This window comes from Oenanthe melanoleuca, chromosome 3 (genome assembly GCF_029582105.1).
Source record: "Oenanthe melanoleuca isolate GR-GAL-2019-014 chromosome 3, OMel1.0, whole genome shotgun sequence".
Classification (NCBI taxonomy): Eukaryota; Metazoa; Chordata; class Aves; order Passeriformes; family Muscicapidae; genus Oenanthe; species Oenanthe melanoleuca.
Window position 1 is genome coordinate 54,157,394 of NC_079336.1, and position 20,262 is coordinate 54,177,655.

Sequence of the window (20,262 nt, forward strand, 5' to 3'; positions counted from 1 at the left end):
ATATGGAACAAATAAGAAGGCTTTGTTTCAAAACAGCTCTGTGGCCACAGTACACTCGGGCAGAGGAAGCAACTCCCTCCCGAAAACAGCCTTGCTTGCACTACTGGCTTGAGAGGAACATGGGATGGGCACCAGCCAAGGTGCACACACATGGGCTGACACTCAAGGCTCACACCACAATTAGTTAATCACAGGTCACATCACTGCCATTCCTGCCCCAGAGCAGACAGCAGGGACAACGCCTAAGAATCTTACACCTTTTCAAAAGGACTTCTCAAATACGCATGAGTGGAAGCTGGCACTGTATACAGTGGGTTTGTCGTGGTAATTTGGAAACTTGTGTAACCTGATTTACAGAGGTACCTGAATTTCTGCCCATAATAATACAGGTACACCTTGAAAAATTAGGGATGGACACTGCCAGCCCACTGAAGCGCTGATATGTGCTGGTTGTAAAAGACCATTAACCTACAGTTGAATTGTCAATGAATGTACTTGTGATGATGGCTTGTTGGGTGGGATGTTTAAGAAAATCTTAACATACTAGGAAGACAATTTTAATGCCATTGCTTGTGTAAGGCTATAAAATATAGCCATTCAAAGCTAGAAGAATGTTAATTTACAGATAAGATCATGGGCTCAATTTTTTCACCAATTTCTAATGGAAAACCCAGAAAATGTGCAGATCAATTATACAGTCAACTATTATCAGTTCTCCTATTTTATGCACAAGGAACAATAGGGTAAAATCCAGTGGAAATCTCAACAATTATTCAGTGCCTTTCAGCCTACAAACGAGATAAATCTCTTGCAGTCCTGCCTTGAACACAAAACCCAAGTTAGCAGTGCCATCCCAGTTTGTCCATCCCAATATGTCCATCCCAATATTGCAATATAATCAGACTACAGTCTAAGAAATAAATTTTTGTCTCCGTAGAGGGATCTAACCTTTTCATCTGGTAGAAAAATTTTAAACATTCTCTTTTCAACCACAAAATTTAGATTGAACTAAGTAAATTCAAACATTTTCATGATGACTTTACAGAGGTTAATATATCTGTAAGTTGTAATAGGAAGCACAATTGGTAAAAAATAAATGGTGACTGCCCTAGAAGGGATATTAGCAAATTAATTTTCTGGCTGTGTCTCAATTGCTTGTTTTTTCCACAATGCCTTAAGGCTTCACACCCACTGCCCCAGTGGCTATTAATGAACAGCAAAGCAGAACTTTTGCTGCCACAGCTGATTTATTTTCCATCTCCAGTACAAGCTCTTCATTCCTATCAGTTGTGCTTTCAAACTCATCCTGCACTACAGACATCAACCTTTCCTCTTCCAAGCAGACTGCTTTCCTGCTGTCCAGGCAGGTTCTCCAGGCAATAGGCACAGAGAGCAGAGCAGGCAAGCAGGTAGGCACACCCCTTATCCTCACTTCTATCATTTAAAACCATAGCAACCCCCTGCAGCTTCAGAATTCAAGTTTCAAAGAAACAGTGGACTATAAGGGAAAAAATCTTATTAATCTTTAAGAAAGGCTAGAGCAAAGACAAAGGAAGGAAACAGACTGGAACATATCAAGTGGAAATAGGCTCTGAACCATGACTTGCTTTTGATCAAAGCTGGGAGACCGTTTATGGCAAGTGCGTGACACGAAGCCAACCATCACTGATATGTGAAACTCTGTATAGTTATATCATATGAACTGAAGAAAATGGGAACAAAACCAGCCAACCTCCTCTATCTACCTACTCTTCCACTCCCACACACGTTTATTTTTTATAGAGAAATGACTGTTTATTTGCTGAAGCTTTTACAGAAATTTCTAATTGAATGCAACCAGCATGGAAAATACCAGCCTGAGCTCCTGCAACTATGTCACACTTTAAGGAAATACTCCAAATGGTCAGTAATAGGTTTCAATACAAGCTCTCCTTAAGTCCTTAATTTTTAAGTGGTTTGATTTGTAATATTTAAAGCTTCAACAAAGCCAGAAATTTGAGCTTCCGCACTGATCCTAAAAATGCTTCTTAATTTACATGCATACCACTGAGTTTTGATTCAGATCACTGTGATTTTAAGTGTTTCTACATAACACCAAAACACTAGTGTTTTACATCAGAGACTTCTGGAATGGAAATCAATTCTAAAACTAAAAAAGCAAATTTAAAATATTTATGAGCAATATGTAGTTGCATATGAACATACAATTATGTGTTCAAAAATACTTATATTTTACAAAATTAAAAATTCACATTTCATAAAAAAAGTAACTGTGGAAGAATTTAGTCTTTTATTTACATATATGCCAGCAAAAAGGAAAAAACCCACCTTCTAACTCTCTGTACTATTTTTAGATATCAAGTTGATTCTTTGTATAGACTATTGCATAAAAAAAAGTAAAAAATTGAATTGTTAATTATTTTCTCTAATATTATTATAACTTCTCATCAGTTCTCAATTCACAGCTGTATTAGACAGATATACCTGTATTACACAGATGTAGTACTCTCAAAATTAAATATTTTCACAACTGTAATTCTACTAGCCCTCAAACATCTAATTAACTCCCAGTAAAGTCAGTACTGATACTGATAAATTTTATGAAAAAAGGGTATGGAAAAACAAGTACAGGTGGACATTAATTGAGTGCATACCTGCATATGCCACTTCCTTTTCATCAGTATTATAGTCTATATAATTTTGGCATACCTCCAAGTTACAAGGCTGCTTTGCTGGTACACAAAAAAGAAAATAAAAGCCACACCAAAATCAAGGGGTACATGCAGAAACATGCTTTACACTTCATCTTTTTTTAAATGCTTACATCTCCTTGCAATACATTTTCCTGATCTTTTTTTCTGTTAAGGAAGGCAACCAAACAAAGCCTGCATGTGTTGTAACTCACCACAATACTCTCTTGAGAGTCAAACTTCTTTTTTTTTGACTTCTTTGTGTCTGCTAGGCCAGCATGGCGTCTGAAGATTTCCTCAAAGCGGACTTTGGTTTTTGCCTTTGCCTCACTTTCAACTGCAAAAAGAAATCTAGAGTATGATTTGCTATCTCATTAATCACCATTGCTAAAAAAAGTGCATAATCATGCTTTAAAAGGATGAGAATGACTTATCAGGGAAAGTTTACCAAGAAATTCACTTTGTATTCAGTTAAGAATTTCCACTGGCAACATAACCCATAACTCAGCAGCTTTGCACAGACACAAACACACACATACACACCAGTCTTTCACCTGTTGCTGAAGTCAGCACCATCTACTCTGTCTCCTGAAGAAAGCACATTTTGAAGGGCACATGCAGCAGGATCAGCACACAACTTGGGCTAGCCAAAGCAGAGGACAGATTACTGTTTATGAGCAGAGGTGACAACACACTGTCTTCCAGGAGAATCACCAGCTCTGAGTTCTTACTGGGTCTGGAAACCAGAGCAGCAGCATCCTGAGACAGACCTGTAAGAGCCAGGAGCTGGCATTCCTGCATTTCTATGAATGATGATACTGCCATCAGCAGCATTTGAATCCTTGAAGCAGTAGGTGTTCTAGTTCCCTCCAGGTAATCCTTAATTTGCAACCACGAATTCACGATGCAACCTGGCACACTACTGAGAAAGGCTGCTGAATCCTCAACTACAGCATATTTACCACTCTCATTGCAACGTTTACAAAAGTCCCTGAATTCAAAACAAAAAATAACACCACTTTGAAAATCAGCTATAATCATGAACTCAAAAAGAAGCCAATGGAGCATTAAAGATTTACACAGGACACAAATAACTTCTATCATTTGCACCTAGTTCTAGCTATAAAATATGTACTGGAAATCAAACACAAAGTATCCTTACCTGCTCGCATTTTCAGTCCTCAGTTAGAAGTGGCTCAACACAACAGCTGCTTCTTCCTCAGAATTCACCATTCTATTTAAAGTATTTAAGAACTGTCATTAACATAAGTGGTCCATAGACTTCAAGCTAGTAATAAAATCTGTGCTAATTAGTATTAGGGATGAGTATGTTTTATTTAGAAATAAGTATTTCCCTATGTGTCTATAAATCATTACAAGTTTTCTGCTATCACATGCCAGCTCTGATACTTATTATTTGAGGGTAAATAAAAAACAACATTACAGCAATTTAATTAGCTATATTTCTGGGGGGGTAGCCAAATAATCAGGACTGTAGCCCTTCAATCTTCAAAATAACCCAACAGTTTATTTAAACAATAATGACTCATGAAACAATGTATGTTGAAGCCATTCTAATCTGATTCCTCTCCTGACAGCATCACTGAGGAAACCGGCTGATAGTTTTCAATACAAAGGTTAGTATCTGCCAGCAAATCTAACTTTATTACAAATCTCTAAATATTTATGTTTATATAAAGCATTTGTATTTTTTACAAAGCAAACAAGCAACTACACAAAACTCATTCCTGTAAAGAAAAAAATTGTTATAGGCCCTCCTGGTTGTGGAGAAAAGCCCGCAAATGCAATCCAAACAAAGCTTGAAGGCAAATAAAAATATTACACAGGTTTATCTTTTCATCAAGAAAATTCAGACTGTTCCACAAAAAGTTTAATACAAAGAGCTGTTTTGTAAACAGTGGAACTAATGAAGTGTAGGCTCCTATGAAGGTGTGATGTTCCCCTTAGAACTCTGGTCCCTATGCCCCCCACAGCCCACCAGGTAACAGCTCCAAGCCCTCCCTAGGCAACACCTCCTGCTAGACACCAGTAACTCACATTCCCTGCACACCCAGACTACACTGACCCTAACAAATTGAGACATAGCATTAAACACTGCCAGGACGTGTGGCTGCATTATTCTCACACCATTTTGGTCCAAGCCACCTAAGACTCACCCAGTTCAGGAGTTATTCTGGATTAATATATATACAGGCAGTTTGCATGCAGCTATCTGATTTGAGGCTGAGTTGATCAGCAGTGAAGTGAGCCAAACACAGCACTTGGCCTCAGCACTAAATCTCTCCTGGGCACGCACATTTCACCAGCACAGGAAAGAGCTGTGGCTATACTTGGGTCCCCAAGCATCTGCATCACACATTTGTCATCTCTTGCACAGCCTTACTTCCACAGGCCTGTTACTTTCAGGTCATTTCACACTCATTACTCATAGTGCTTTGGTATGCTGGCTATCCAAACTAAACCAAATTAAGGAAAAAAAGGCAAAGTGTTCAGGTTGTTCGGGACTACAGAGGAAATGACTAGTCAGATGCCATGAGTAATTAGTTTACTTCATGTCTTCAGCATTTACACTAAGTATCCATCTACCTAAGGATATTTCAAAAGAGCAAGGGCGGCCAAATGGACTTCACTGGCAGCAAGAAAATGTTCAGTTTTGCAATAGGCTTGAAATGACACTGATGAGGTTCCAGTATTTTCACTATCTATTTATCATGTCAACATGTTTTAACATGTTGACTCCTACAGCAAAGCTTTACTGCCACAACTAAAGCAGTAACTGTTAAAAATAACACTTCTAACAATAAATTAGAGAAAACACCATTGAAAAATAAAACTGCTTTTGCAATTTATACGTGGTTAAACCAAATGAGCATTTTGAAAGTACTACAGTTACAAAGTGCTGCTTTCCAAGTAGTCAATTCACAATTGGCCAGAAAGCACGTAATTTAGATGAGCAGAAAACTAAATAAATTTTTAAAAATACAGCAGATTCTATCACTTTCATCATTGACTGAGGACCACAGGAACATGGGAAGGTATCTTTTAATTAGCTGAATGTTTTCAACAAGCCCTCAAAAACTAATTACAAACAAGAAATGAAATACTGCAGGGCTCTTAAATTTAAAGAAAAAAAAAAAAGAAGAGAGACAATATAGTACACAAAAGCAAAATAAAATAAGTGCATACCTATTCTAAGTATGGAAATAAGGGTAAATAAATAAGGGTTTTTTACCAAAGGGTAAATAAATAAGTCCATCAAAAAACCCAACCAAACTTTTGCAGATAGTTTTTTATTATAATGGAACAAACATCTTACCAAAGGTTAGGCTCGCCTTGCATCTACAAGCACTCTCAGTAAAATGAAGAATTAGCAAAATTCACCAGAGAGAGCACAACTGTTTGTTAATTTATTCAGTGTCTACCCTGTTGTGGCAATAAAACTAAGAGATAAAGTCCTCTAATGACAGTGCTATTGTTTATTAGATATTTCTAATTTAGAACTTCATGGTCTTTGACATGGTGCATGAAAGCAACCATCAGGCTTGTGTAAATATAGAGCATTAATCAACAAGGATAAGAACAAGGCTGTTTACTTAGCATAATCTCACCTTAGAATAAGAGAGATTTAATTGTATATCAAAGTTCAGCAACCATCATGTCCCAATCTGAGTAAGCTAAGCTATCATTAATTTTGGAAAATGCATTTTTGCCTGATCAGATTGGATCTCTTCCACGTTAGTAAATATAAGACAATCCAAGACCCACAAAAACACATACCTGGAACAGTGGCATAGTCCAGCCACCAGGAATAAACAGCAAAACAAATTCATAAAGCCCAGTATTTATTATATTTATAAAGTAATTCTACATTAAACTCTTGCTCTTTTCACAGTATTTTACAATACTCACTGAGTTGCTTTATTCTACATCTGTAATACAGGGATTCTCTATGTTAAACATGCCACAAAGGTCACCATACACAAAACACACTTTTACTGACCACTAATAAAATAAATAAATCAAAACCTATACTACAAGGAGCAGAACATACTGAATTTGCATTACACAATGGAAGTGAAAAATTTCCTACCTAATTATAATTATTTAGGAAACTGAGCTGACAAAATATAATTGCTTAGAATTTTCCTGAACTAAATTCCTCATTTTTCATGTCGCAGTTAAGTGAGCATAAACTTCAGTGGCTGAAAACAAGTAGAACATTAGGCCTTGTTTATTTCTCATCTTTTAGATCATAGAGGGAAATCCTGGGTTTCACTATTAGGTTTTTAATAAAGCTACATGTAGGGATCATTACTCTGAGATGTGAAAGAGCTTCAGCTTCATCTCAGAATTACACTCAGCTCAGAATTACACAGCAAAAGTACACTAAGATGAATCTGTTCCTCTTCACTATTGATAAATCTGACATCAAAAACTAATCTAATTTTATTAATGAAAATTCAGTATATGAGTCCAGAAACTGACAGAAACTGACAGACCAGGCAAACCCTTATGCAAAAACTAATGAAAGTGCAGTACCACATTTTTTACAAGTTTTCTACCAGTTTAGATGTGCCTATAAAAATCTTACACTCTTACTAATAAAAAAAAAAAGATGCTTTAAAAAGCTGGTGCTACCCTCGGTTTTCCAATAGCAATATATCAGAAAGTTTTTGCTTCATAAGAACTGTCAGATGGGGGTTTTTACCCCAGAAATTTGGCACCTTTAGTCAAGAGAAACTTGCAAACAGACTCTGACGGCAAAATTATGGACTTCGGCTCTATCTAAGGAAATATAGAATATATATTGTTTATTAAGTTTTAAGTTTCTGCTTTATCTTCGATGCTAATTACGAAAATGTGTTCGCAGCAAGAGACCACCCTTAGTATTTTCATTTCCAATGTGACATTTTGCCTTGGCGGAAGAACAGCGGTAGATTTAAAAGGCATAAAGGGACATTCCGCCCACACACCACGAGTGGACAAACGGACGGAATTATCCAGCGGGGATGCGATGCGCATTCCGCACGCGAGGGAGGCATCCCCGCTTGGGAGGCGCCGGCACGGAGAAGCGCTGTGTGCTCACCACAGCTGCCCACGCAGCGAGCCACGGAGCTCCTCGGAGCGGGGGGGCGAAACAACACCGATCTGGGGATTAGGGCTTCTGCCGGGACCGGGGGAGACAGCCCCAGGCCTGCCCGACGGAGACAGTCACTGCGGGGCTGCTCCGGCTCGCCGGCTGCGCCCTCACTCCCGCTCCCGCCGCCCGGCCCGGCCGCGCTTCCGCCCCCGCTCCCCAGCCCGGTCCCGATCCCGATCCCGGCTCCTCGCCCGCCGTCCCGGCGCGGCCCCCGAGCGGCTGCGGCCGTGCCCAGCCCCAAGCCGAGCCCCCCGCCCCGGGGCGGGAACAGCGCCCGGGAGGCGTTCCCCAGCCCCACCCGCCCCCGGGCCCGCGCCCCGGCACACGCCCGGCGCAGCCCGGGCCCGCTCCCCGCCGCGGGCACCACTCACGTCGGCCGCGTCCTCTGCCGTGGCCCGGCGGCTGCTGCGGCCGCCCCGCCTCCCCCCCCTCCCTCCGCCCGTGGGCTCTTCCTTGCCCCCGCTCCCCCCTCCGCAGCGCCGCGCGGGTGGTTCCGCCCGAAACAATCCCGGCTCCCAGGGAAACGGCGCGCGCGGCGCAGGCGCGCAGGGAGGCGCGGGGATAGGGGGGAAAAAGTAAATAAAAATAAAAAGACGAGCCCTCCCACGGGTGCTTTATGGTCCACTGGAAAAAAAAAAAAAAGTGTCGAAAGTACGTGTCAGCTCTAACAAAAGTTGCGGGGTAAGAATGAAGTCCCCGGGTAATGGGCTCTGTTGGGCTCCGGAGGGCGAGCGCCGAGTGTTTGGGATGCGAGTGACAAGTGTTTGGAAAAACATAAGCTTTCTGCAAGTAGCAGCACAAGTGGATGTCGCCGAGCTACGCAGATGCTGGAGAAACTTTCATTTTTTGCCTGATTTAGTAGCTGATTTAATCAGTGTTTTGGGGGATTTCCTCCGCACCCCCTTAGGCATAATTACCTAATAAAATTAAGCATATTTTTTATTGAAAAACTGTGTATTAATTTCTTCTGTAAAAATTGATTAAGACTTAGATGTCAAAGGTGGCTCATGCACTAGAAGGTTTGAGAAATCAGTGCAAGGTTTTTGATGATCGTGGTTAGTTTTTTTTCAGAAACAAATTGGGTAAAATTAGCCTTCAGATGGCACAATTTGCACAAACTAGATGTGAGCAAATGCTTGTGTTCCTGACTTTGTGACATAGTCCCCAAGCATTAAATCCCTCAAATTCTGTCAATGATTCCACTGGCTTCCAAAAGAATGCACCTTCTGAAACCTGGCTTCCCTGTTCCTCCTACATTATTAGTGACACATTAGTGACATATATAGTGACATAGTGACACATATAGTGAGGTATTATTATCTCTTTTTTCTTTGTATTTACCTGTCCTCTGCTTTCTCAAATGCTTGCATGCACTCAGCTGATAGGTAGGGATATTTCTTTCTTTGTAAGGCAGGTGTCCCGGGTTGCCTTGGCACAGCACAAACAAAAACCAACTCCTCAACCTTCTTGTGCTTCTCTTTATCCTTAGTATATCTCCATTCTTTTATCCCTCTGTCCTTCCTGGTACCCCAAACTCCATGAAATAATGGTCTTGGACAACCTGGTCTCACTTGCAGGTTGGCCTTGTATTGAAAAAGAGATTGGACCAGAAATCCAGGTGTTTCTTCCTAACTAACTTCCTGGCAGCTGAGAGTTATGACAAATTCAAAACCAGTCATTTTTAATCATTGACATAGGAAGCAGATTTGATACTGTCTAATTTGACCAGCAGTAATGGGCTATAAAGCCTTCTAAACAAGCCTGGCATGAGACATCAACACGTTTTCTATTACCACCAAAAGCTTGTGTCAGGTTTCCAGGATCACTTGTTTCGAAAGAACGTCTTAAAGATTTTTGTGACCATTACACCTTTGACAAACACAAGGCATTTGTGCCATCTGAGAACTATAAGCAAGTAGTGGTCAGGCCCATATTCCATGTCAGGGGAGGATAAATCTGACCTCTTTAGCTGACTTGTTTAGCTGGGTTTTTGAGGGTAGAGATAGACGACAATGCTGCCATTCTTACTCATAAATAATAGATAAAACAAATAAGTCTCTGTTAAACTTGTTACTTTCATCCTGGGCTAGTTAAAAATCACTATTCTGATGTTAAGAATGTCCCTTATAGAAAGCTACTGTAAGCAAAGGTTTGACATGCTGATGTAAAGAAGGTTTTTTTGCCTCATGTTACTTCTTATGAGGTCCTGTGTCTTACAGTTCTTCTGATATACTTTGCACAGTGCAAAACATGACCTGCTGATATTAAGCAGTTCCTGAGGCTGCTAATCACACTTTCATTACAACTAAAGATGTTGCAATGTGTCAGTGTCACGAATATATTTTTTTCCATTTCCTGACAGTGAATTTTTTTTTTTTTAATATATTGACTTTACTCATTATTGCAAAAGCAATGGAATTCAGGAGCAGCACGTAAAGAATGCTGGGGAACCTGTACAGCCCCCAAAATAACAGGATGAGTTTTGTCTGTACTTTGATGGCCTGTGGAACAGACCAAAGAAAGGAAAGCATACTCCAAACACAACACATCCTTTTTGTAAGCAGAGACAAGTGTGCAATTCCTATTCTGCTAGGAGGAGGAAAGCAAGACTTTTGAAAAAGATACAGCATGTATACATGGAGTTTTTCAATTGCTTCAAAAGCATGTGCTGACTCTGTTCACCTGATTTTTCAGTTTGCAGGGGCTTGTACAGAGAAAGCTTTCCATTATCTTATATTTGGGATGTGTGGGAAGTAGAAAGGGACACGAAGTAAGGTGGCATATTGTAGGTTACAGATAAGCAGTTACATACCAGATGCATTCAGAAAATCTCACAGGAATTCCAGGATGTTGGAGAATGGATCAAGGTTCTTGTCAGAACCTAACTTTCTACAAAAGGTAAAATCTGTCACATGCAGGGACAGCCTCGAGGTGTCACTCGAGTGCACAAAATAGAAACAAGATCTGGGGCTGGATAACTCTAAGAGCACTAAAGGTGCAGTGATATTTTGGCAAAAGTTAATTGCTTAACTGTGGGTTATTTTCTCTTGGTAGCAAAATATAATCTTCTGGTATTTTTGAGCCAGCGATCTGATTGTTTGACATAAATTGAAGCTTGAGTTGGGGCAACTGAAAGAAGAATTTTACACATATTATATTGATATAATATATGTAATATATATATATATATATATTTATATATATTTTTATATATACATATATATTAGATATTTTTATATTTTAGTATATTCATATTCATATTCATATTCTATTTATATTATATTGATAATCAGTAATCAATTTCTTTAATAATTAGAGAACAATTGTGCAAGATGTTCTGCATCCTGAGATTACTGCATCTTGCATGCTAAATTTCTAGTGCTTTGGAAGCAAGTCACAAAGACTATGCTGAAAAGCTGGTCTACCCCAAATATGTGATATTGGCAGTAGAAATGCCTGTATATGTTTATTTGGCAATCTAAATTTCTGTGGCTGCTTCTCAGAGATTTGAAAGTCTTTGAACTGAAAAGATTTCCCTGTTAGTTCAGTCCTTGACTTGCCTCCTAGTCCTGAAGTGGGTGCCCTTAGTTCATGTGGGCAAGTAAGCTGTCCTTTCTCAGGAGAGAGTTTAAAAATGTTCTTTTTCCTCATTGACTTTGTTGAGCCACATTTACCATCTCAAGGTTTTCTCCAGGGTAGGTACAAGACTAATTATGAACACAGGTTTTATTTTTGTTTTGTATTCTCCTTTTCTTGTGGGTGGCTGTTCTCCCAAAACTAAAATTCTGTAATACATATTTTTTTCACAGTCTACTACAGTTTTTACTTGTAAGCCAAAAGGAAAAAATGTTACATTAAAATTCAGCAAAAAATTTAAAGAAACTTAGTTTCTCCTTTCTTTCTTTCTTGAAAATACTTTCAGTTTAGAACTTTAAAATGTTTTAAGGAAATCAAGGCTTAGTCATCATATTAATGCAGAGACTTGGAGCAAGGCTGGAATTGTGAAGGGACACAATCCTAGGGATCTGGTATTAACAGGGAATGTAAAACTCCTAATTTTTTTAATAAGTAATTTTATTTTTCATTTTAAATGGGCTGAAGTTATTAGGAGAATCACATGAACTATCCCTCGTATTTCAATATGTTCTACTTACTAGAATGTCTATTTATTTTGCAACATGAGGATAAGAAGGTAGACACATTTTATTTCATTGCCAGAAAACTGGGTTTCAGAAGTTCAAATTGTGTGTCCAGACAATGAGGTCATGAACCCTCTGGCGAAAAATTTTATTGTGTTTTCAGTACTAATGTTTCTTGAGCAACATCTGAGGTATGGCTAAATCTCTACTGATGTTTTCCTGTCCTCAGGACGAGAATTCTAAGTCTTTTTAAAAGCAGGTTATCATTTGGAAAATGCATGTGTTCTCAGAAAACTTCGGGTGCTTTGCCACGGGATGGCAGTGTAACAGCACATGTCACTAAGTCTAATTTTTGTGAAGTGTTTTGGAAGCGTTGGATATCGGAGCTAGAATTTGTCTGTAACTAAGTGCAGCATTGTTGCTTTTTAACTTTACAAAATACAGTTGTTCCCCTTGTACTTTAAGTGCATCTTTGGATATATTTTAATTAAATTATTTTCCTTTTGTGCTGCTTATTAGCTATACAATAAACTTTAATAAAGAGTAACAGATCTCCTGAATATCCCTATTGTATCCTGTGGTTAATAGATTTTATTTGTAGACTAATTCACACAACATTTTTTTTCAGAAATGTATTTATTCTTTGAAATGTACTTGTTTTGTTTCATAATGTAATTGTTGATGTGGTTCAGTGGATTTTGTTACTTCTAAAGGGTTGGTTTTTTTAATCAAGTCAGTTTGAAGACTTTAGTTTGTAGTCCTTTGACATGTTCTTATAACTTTTTTCAAAGTCTTCAAGCCTATCTTTTAAAACATTATTGTTTATCTCTCTGGGATATTTTATTCTTTGGTATTTTATTAAGGTTCACTTCTTTCCTTGTTTCCACTGACTTGTTGAGTAAGAATCACTATTGTCAGCAAAGTGGCCATTTTTTCACTTGAGGAAGGAATACCTTAATATTCTATTTCAGATATGGTGTTCACAAATCTTGTTCACAGTCCAGCATTAAAAATCAACCCTGTGGTGTCCTGCTGCCCAGCTCTCACTCCAGCTGTGCTGAGGGCTGAGAACACCCAGCTTTGACTGGCTTTTGCTGCAGCAGGAGGCAGTTCCTCATCCCTGCAGCTTCCAGCAGTGATGCTGGTTTCTGTCCTCATTCAGCCCCAATTCCCACAAGCACACTTGGCTTTGCTGAGCTATATCCAAGGGATGCCCTTCCCACCCCACTTACCAGACCCACCTTTTTAATATTCCCCCTGTAAAACAAAGCCAAGGAGTCTTTGTATGTGCATCCATAGAATATGAAAAGAAAAAAAAAAAGAACAAAGCCTGTTGCTGTCTCTGGGTTTCCAGAGGTTCCAGAGGTTCCATAAAGCTTCCAGAGGTTGCTATACTTTCTTCCCCTTCTTGTGTAATTTAGTGACAAAATTGATTTTATGAAAATAAATATAAGAATAGTCACTCTAATATTAGTGAAAATCATCAGCATTATTAAGAAGCACTTTTCTCTAGCACAGACAGTGTCTTTTCTCTCATCTTTTTCTTCTCTTTTACCTTGCAATTTTTGTTTTGCTTTTTTCTGTTGGGATTTTTTGGTTCAGCTTGCCACATGGTGGCAGCTACTTCCTATCTTCTAGTGAAAGATAGGAAGCCAAAAAAAATGATACCAGCTAGATTTCTTCTGAAGTCTGTTTGGGTGGGAAAACCAACATACCCTTTTTTCATTTAAGCAATGGGATAGAGAGTCCTGCTATGTTGTGCAGCTTGGTCACAAAATCAGCATGGGAGGGGGACCAGAGACAGAATCCCACATCTAAATAAACTAGATTTTGGGAAAATTCAGCTTTGGTTTTACAAAGCCTTGCTTGTCTGGAAAACACCTTATGTTAGAAAGAATTCAAATCAATATGAATCTAGGCTAACTCTTCTGCAGGGAAATGGAGAAATTAGCACCCACAGGTTGGTCAGGCCTCCCAGAGCTATGGAATTGGGCCTGGATGCTGACCAGAGCAATGGAAAAGATCTGCCACTGAATCAGGAATCAGGAAATCTGGGTTAGTCCTTCAATCAGTACTGTAGTGACCAAAGGAAATTGAGTGGGGCATGTTCCAACAGCAACAAAAATCAACAGAAACACACCTGACCCCTAGCCTCCCAGTCTCTAGCCAAGGCTAATTCCAGAATTTTTAGCTGTTGTTCTAGTTTTCTGTGTATCATTAAAAAACATACCACTTCTAAACAGAAGTGGCCTACATACAAAGAAATGTACACCTTACCAATAGAAATGGACCTCTAAATCTGAAGAAGGATATTTATATTTTTTGTCTTCCTGTTGAAACCTGATATAAAGTACATTATAAATCTGTATCTAGTATTTAGATTTTTTATTGTTGCTATTAAGAACCCTGGGGAGATCAGACTCTGCAAAAATTAACTTTGGGAGTTGTAAAAAGGTTACAGCTAAAAAAAAAAAAATATATATATATATATTTGCAGATTCTCTGCTTTTCCCTTAATAATCTTCATCAATGATTTATGGCTTCCATTCTGACCCATTCATCAATTTCTTTTGTTTGAATGGCTTTTCTATACCAGTCTTTCTTGACAGCACATTTTTTTTGTGTTTCTTCCAAGTCCTGAATATTGTTCCAGTCTCCAAGCTCCTGCTCTCCCATTCAGTCTGCCCTTAGATGTGTATCCCCACTACAGCTATAGACCAGGCTACCTTTTCAAACCATGTGGCCCTTAGTGTGGAGTTTCTCACACTAGCACAGACCCCTGTACTCTCACCAGGGGTGCTGGAAATGGTGGTGAATGGAAATCCACTTTTTCCTGTGTGATCACCTGAACAGGCTTTTACAGGGACTGTGTTTCAGCCCACAGCCACTTCTGCAGCCTGCTGTTATCTCACTAATCTACCAGTGGGACAAGGCCAGAGAAAAACCTGAAATGGGAACTCATCACCAGCTCCCCTTTCTCAGGTATAGTACTCAGTGTGTCTCTCCCTAGTTCTCCTGTTGTACTACAGCCCCAAAGGCTTTTCTTGAGCTTCTTGCTCAGTAGGTTTGGATGCTTTCAGAGCATGTTGAGCACAACATTTCCCAGAGCACATTAAAGGCTTGCTGCCATCTGGCACTTGCTTTCTATCCCCCATGCACTGCTGGCTTTGAAAGTTCTGCCAGTAGTGCTGTCCTTTAAAAAAACATTGGCACCAATTCTCTGTAATAATTGGCCAGACCCAAAAATTGTTCCTGTTTCTTTTGATTCCTGTGAGGCATTCTACAGGTCCTGTGGGCACTAATGGAAATTTCTGGTATTTGATACTGCATTTTGCTAGCAGATGTGAACTGTGCCTGCTGGGGATCTGCCCCCCAGGTGATGCTGTTGCCTGCAGAGGCTTTGCACAGTCTGCCTGTAAGGCACAGATCACAGCAGTACAGACAGAATAACAATTTTCATGTTATTAAGCATCACATTTAGAATTCAGGTTTCTTGCCCAGAAATCTGTGACTCATTTACAGACCATCCTCTTGCTACAGGATATTCTCAGGAGTGAAAGACTGTCAGGAGTGAAAGACTTTGCAATATTCTGTGGATCACTTGATTCCACAGTCATTTGAGTCTTTTCTATGTGTTAGTTTGTGATTTGGGATATTTTTTGTGGTTTTTGTGAGAATACAGTCTGGATATCTTGCATTATTTTCTCCAGCTGGGAAAACAGTTGCAGTTTTATCTGTTCTCTAGCAGCATGGGAATTCTTGATTTACTATCAGTCATCCATCCTAATTCAAGCACCTATTCAGGTGATACTTCTGGCAAGATTTCCTGCATTTTCCAGTCTTTGATGTGCCTAAATAATAAATATTTTTTTATATTTAGAGTTGAATACTAGGACTGTGTCATTACTACTAGGACTATGACAATATATTGTCATAGAATGTAGGAACTTGGGCCCTGATTCTGATGATAACACCAGCACTTTGTCACTGGATGGGGCTCTGCATCCTTGGTGCACAAGTACCATCCTCCTCATTTCATCTGTCTGGGTCTGCTTTGGTGATCTCTATGTCCTTATTCTGTCACATTTTCAAATGTAGTACCACTGGATTTTTTTTGTTTTCCTGTATCTTAACCCTGTAGACAACTGCAACACTCTGAACATTTCTGAGTGCTATAAAAGCTTTTTTTTCCAAGAAGTTATCTTGCACAAGATGTCAGAAGACTAATGGGTGGCTTGTAACTAGGGAAGGTGTTGCAGAGGTTGAAAAACAAGTTTGGAAAAAGTTATTAAGATAATTCCAGTTGCTGACAGCATCATCTGTTTAATTTTTTACCCTACTTTCATCTGCCTTCCACCCCACTGTTTGTGATTACTCATGTTTCTGCACTTTCTATGCCAAAAATAGAACATGGTATGCTACAGACTTTGGGACACACAGCACATGTAAATGGCATATCTTTCAGAAATTTACTTTGAATTAAAATATAGTAGGAGCAAATTATAAAGCTGATCATCAACTTTTCCATGATTTCTACAGCAAAATTTCCTGATCTGAACTTGGGAGTTTACATGAGAGTCAGGAAAAAAAGAACCAACAATTTTTTCAATGTTGTCTTCAGCAAATGCAAGCTGTGGAATACAATGACAAGGTCATTTTGCATAGAGACATAAAAATGATTTTAAAATAGAGGATTTTTATACAACATCTATTAAACTGGAATTGTCCTTAACACTTTTATTAAATATTTGTAAACAAAGATGTTATAGTAGGTTGTATTCACACACATAAACACACACACATAAACATGCCCACACACAAATGCAATTTGTCAAAATGTTAAACTAAACCTGAAGGTAATATTCTCACCTTGCTGACATATTGTTGAAAATCTCTCTAACTCAAATGTCTTGAACTGATCCCATTCCAAACAACCCTGAATGGAATATTAACATAATTTTCTGCCTTTACCCTTTTAACATGTATTTTCAATAAGATTAAACTGATTAGAACATCCCTCCTTTATGCAAGTCAATGAGCCAAGAATAAGCATGGAAATGAACCTACATGTAAGTGACAAGCAGAAAATGCACTTGGAAATTTCAATATGCACTTTTGTGTAGAAGATGGAGGTGGCTTGTCCCTTTTTTCTGAAACTGTCATAGAAGTAAGGAACTGTAAACATTCATCTTATTTCAGTGAGATTTCTAGACAGTTGATTTCATCACTAGTTAGAACCATCAGTTAGCAAACAATGCAGCACTGATCATTGTACAAAACTGCCTAAGTGTGTAGAAAAAGAACAGAACAGCACCTTACAGATAGCAGGCATCTGTAGGGGTCTTTGGAAGCACTTAGACAACTATTGGGTAAAATGCAAAATTTCTCCACACAGTCTCTGCTCAGCTTTTCTAACCAGAAGTGGAATAATCATTATGCTGCTTTTCTTCATTTTCTCTTCCACATTCTGCTGCCAAATTGCCCTTACCCTCATCCAAGGACTCCCCAGTAACTCTAAACATTTTGAAAAGAGTGGTCACAGGGTTAAGTTGCACCATTAGGTGTCAGAGGAAAGAGTGATAAGAGTTCAACAGCCCTCCCTCTGCATGGGCTCCAGAGCACAGCTCACAGCTGAGTCCTGTGACTCGGAACAGCAGAGACAGGAACTGCTCTCCTGCTGAACAAAGAAGTGCAGCAATGACCTGGAGTGCACCAGTCTTTGAGGAGTCTGAATGCAAAAAAGATTCTCACTTTCCTACAGACTCTTTCAAGAAGAACAGAACTAAAAAGAGAATCAGACATATGGGTTGCATTTCAGGCCCTTTTACGTGCTGCTTCTCTGTGTTTTGCAGCCCCACGTGTAAAGAGTGGGTAGTTCTTTAGGCAGGGTGGTTGCAGCAGTACAGCAGGAGAATAGCAAAATCAAGAAGGACAAGTTTGGGTGCAGGACATGTGCTCTCCCTGACACACATGTGGAGCAGGCTGCAGAGATCACCACAGCAGTTTTGCTGAGCCACTTCCCAAAGCACTGCTAGTGCTGGATGTTACATGCTGGAATAGTCAAGCAGGACTCAAAGCTGCACAGTCTCTGCTGTCCACAATTCTTTACCTTAGCTGTGGTTTCTCTGATGTTCCCTGCCTAGGAAATGAAGAATGATTTTACCTTCTTGTCTATCAGCAACATGATGCCATTGTCCCTCGTGTGCAAAGTCTTGTAGCACAATGTGTGCTACGTGCTGGCTGTCAGATTCTCTATGGTTTTAATGCTCTCCACACCTCTGTTAAAGGCAATTACACAGTCTTTGTATTTCCAGATACTTTTTCAGCAATGCAGAAACCTCACTAATTAATTCTTTAGATGTCTCTGCTAGAAAGGTGACGCTCAGTTTGCTCACTTCTGGCTTCCCATTTTCCTGACTTTATTCTGCTGGTTTCTTACATTTGGCAGCAGCCAGAACATATGAACATTTTAGACACAGAAGCTTTCACTACTGAAAAAAAAATCCTCTCTGTATCTCCTTATTTTAATTTTCCTTACCTTGGATCCAGATTAGCATCTGTGGTCAGAAATCACAGAGATGAGTTTATCTACCAGATCTACTGCCCTCTGTTCTTTCATGTGCAGAGCAAGGACAGAATTTATTTTTAACTTGGCTACCTTTCCTCCTCCCGAACTCCTCCCTACCTTACATTCAGCAGCATCTGCTCTTAGAAGCCATCCACATTATCCATCTGGGGCTGCTGCCCAAAGTTCCCTCTGCCTCTGTGCATCAGGGCTATGTACATCTTATTTTGTTACTTTTTCTGGTGGTGTTTGAAAAGAAAAATAAAAATAGCTTCCTTATTTCCCTCTGCTCATGGCTCTATATCATGGAGACTCTTTGGGGCAATTACATTAACTCCTTTTTTTTTTTTCATGCTTATCCCAGTCTTGTGGATGAGCAATTCCTTAGAGATGCCTTTTGAAATGTTCCCTTCCTTTGAAGATATTTAAAGATAACAAAATCTTTCCTTTGATTCTTCCCTCTTAGCAAGTACGTGATAATCTCAGTGTCTGTTTTCTGATGTTTCCTGATTCTGAAATTTAGAGAATTTATGTTTAAGAAAATTTATTCGAAAAATTGTGCTCTGTGTTCTGAGATTGTTTGCAATTTCTTTTGTGGGGAACTTTTTCTGAACTTACAGTAAACCCAATTTCAAGGGTCAACTTCTATTTAAAAAACCTCCTACTGTTGTTTATATTTTAACCACTGTGCTAACCAATGTACCCTGACTCTGAAATAAGATCTGATAAACTTCCACCTATGGGTGGGCCTCACAGTGATCAAATAAATGAGAACAAACACCACAAGACCAGACCTGGGGAGAGATTTAGATACTGTGTGCATCCTTGAGGGGAAAGAGGAAAGAAGGAAAGGCATAAAAGGTTAAATCAACAGTTTACAAGGGATCTTCTCAAATATAATGCCTTGACAGGTCACATCCTTGTCACAAGACAACAGTGAGGAGTGCCAGTGTGACAGATAAAAGACACCTCTGTTTTGTCATTTTCCCGTGGAAAACTTACAGAATGACTGTTCTTGTACCAAGCACAATTGCTGACAATATTCTCAAATCCAGTTTTCCAGGATCATATCCATTAAGACAGAGATTAATAAGATTTATTCAAATGTGCATTGCCATCTTTGAATGGAATGGCAATGAGTGTTCTTTGCTTTCTTCAGAGCATTGACACCAATGTAGGTGCATTTTAAACAGATTTGAGACAATGAGGTTGAGAGAAGGACCAGATCCAAGCCTAAAAGTGGCAACAACTCTAGACTATAAGGAAGGAGTATAGATTGTGAAGAAGTATATGTAGACTTTTAAGATGAGGAAAGCTTGCAAAAGAGTTTACTTACCTGATGCATGCAAATTTTCCTAAACTATCCTGTTAAACCTTTGGCTACCACAATTAGCTTCTTTAATTTTGAAAACTAAAAAAAGCTAATCCGATTAAAATCTCTAATACTTAGTGTTTATTGATGAGTTTTACAAACTCAGTTAAGACTCACAGCCTTTCAAACCTCTCCATGCAGCAGAAGCAGCTGCACTCACCCACTTATGCATCTTTTTTTCTTAGACTTTTACCACCAGATGTGCACCATAACACAGTAAGCCAATGACTACCTCAGTGGAAATGGGGGATACAGAAAAATGGGGAAGGTGCCAAAGATGCTGGAGAGGGCAAGGCTGAGCAGAAAACAAATTTTGCATTGGAGTAAGGAAAAGA

General features: G+C 39.2%; 1 protein-coding gene across 1 annotated transcript in view; it reads right to left on the reverse strand.

The window, feature by feature from the left end:
- Positions 1–8,288, reverse strand: part of AHI1 (Abelson helper integration site 1) — an 86,916-nt gene extending 78,628 nt beyond the window's left edge. The window contains exons 1-3 of the mRNA XM_056488327.1: positions 8,223–8,288; positions 3,853–3,924; positions 2,906–3,027 (exon numbers count right to left, since the gene is read on the reverse strand). Of these exons, the coding sequence (XP_056344302.1) occupies positions 2,906–3,027; positions 3,853–3,862 (132 nt within the window). The 5' untranslated portion in view covers positions 3,863–3,924; positions 8,223–8,288. The remainder of the gene's footprint in view (positions 1–2,905; positions 3,028–3,852; positions 3,925–8,222) is intronic.
- Between the last annotated feature and the right edge of the window lie 11,974 nt (positions 8,289–20,262).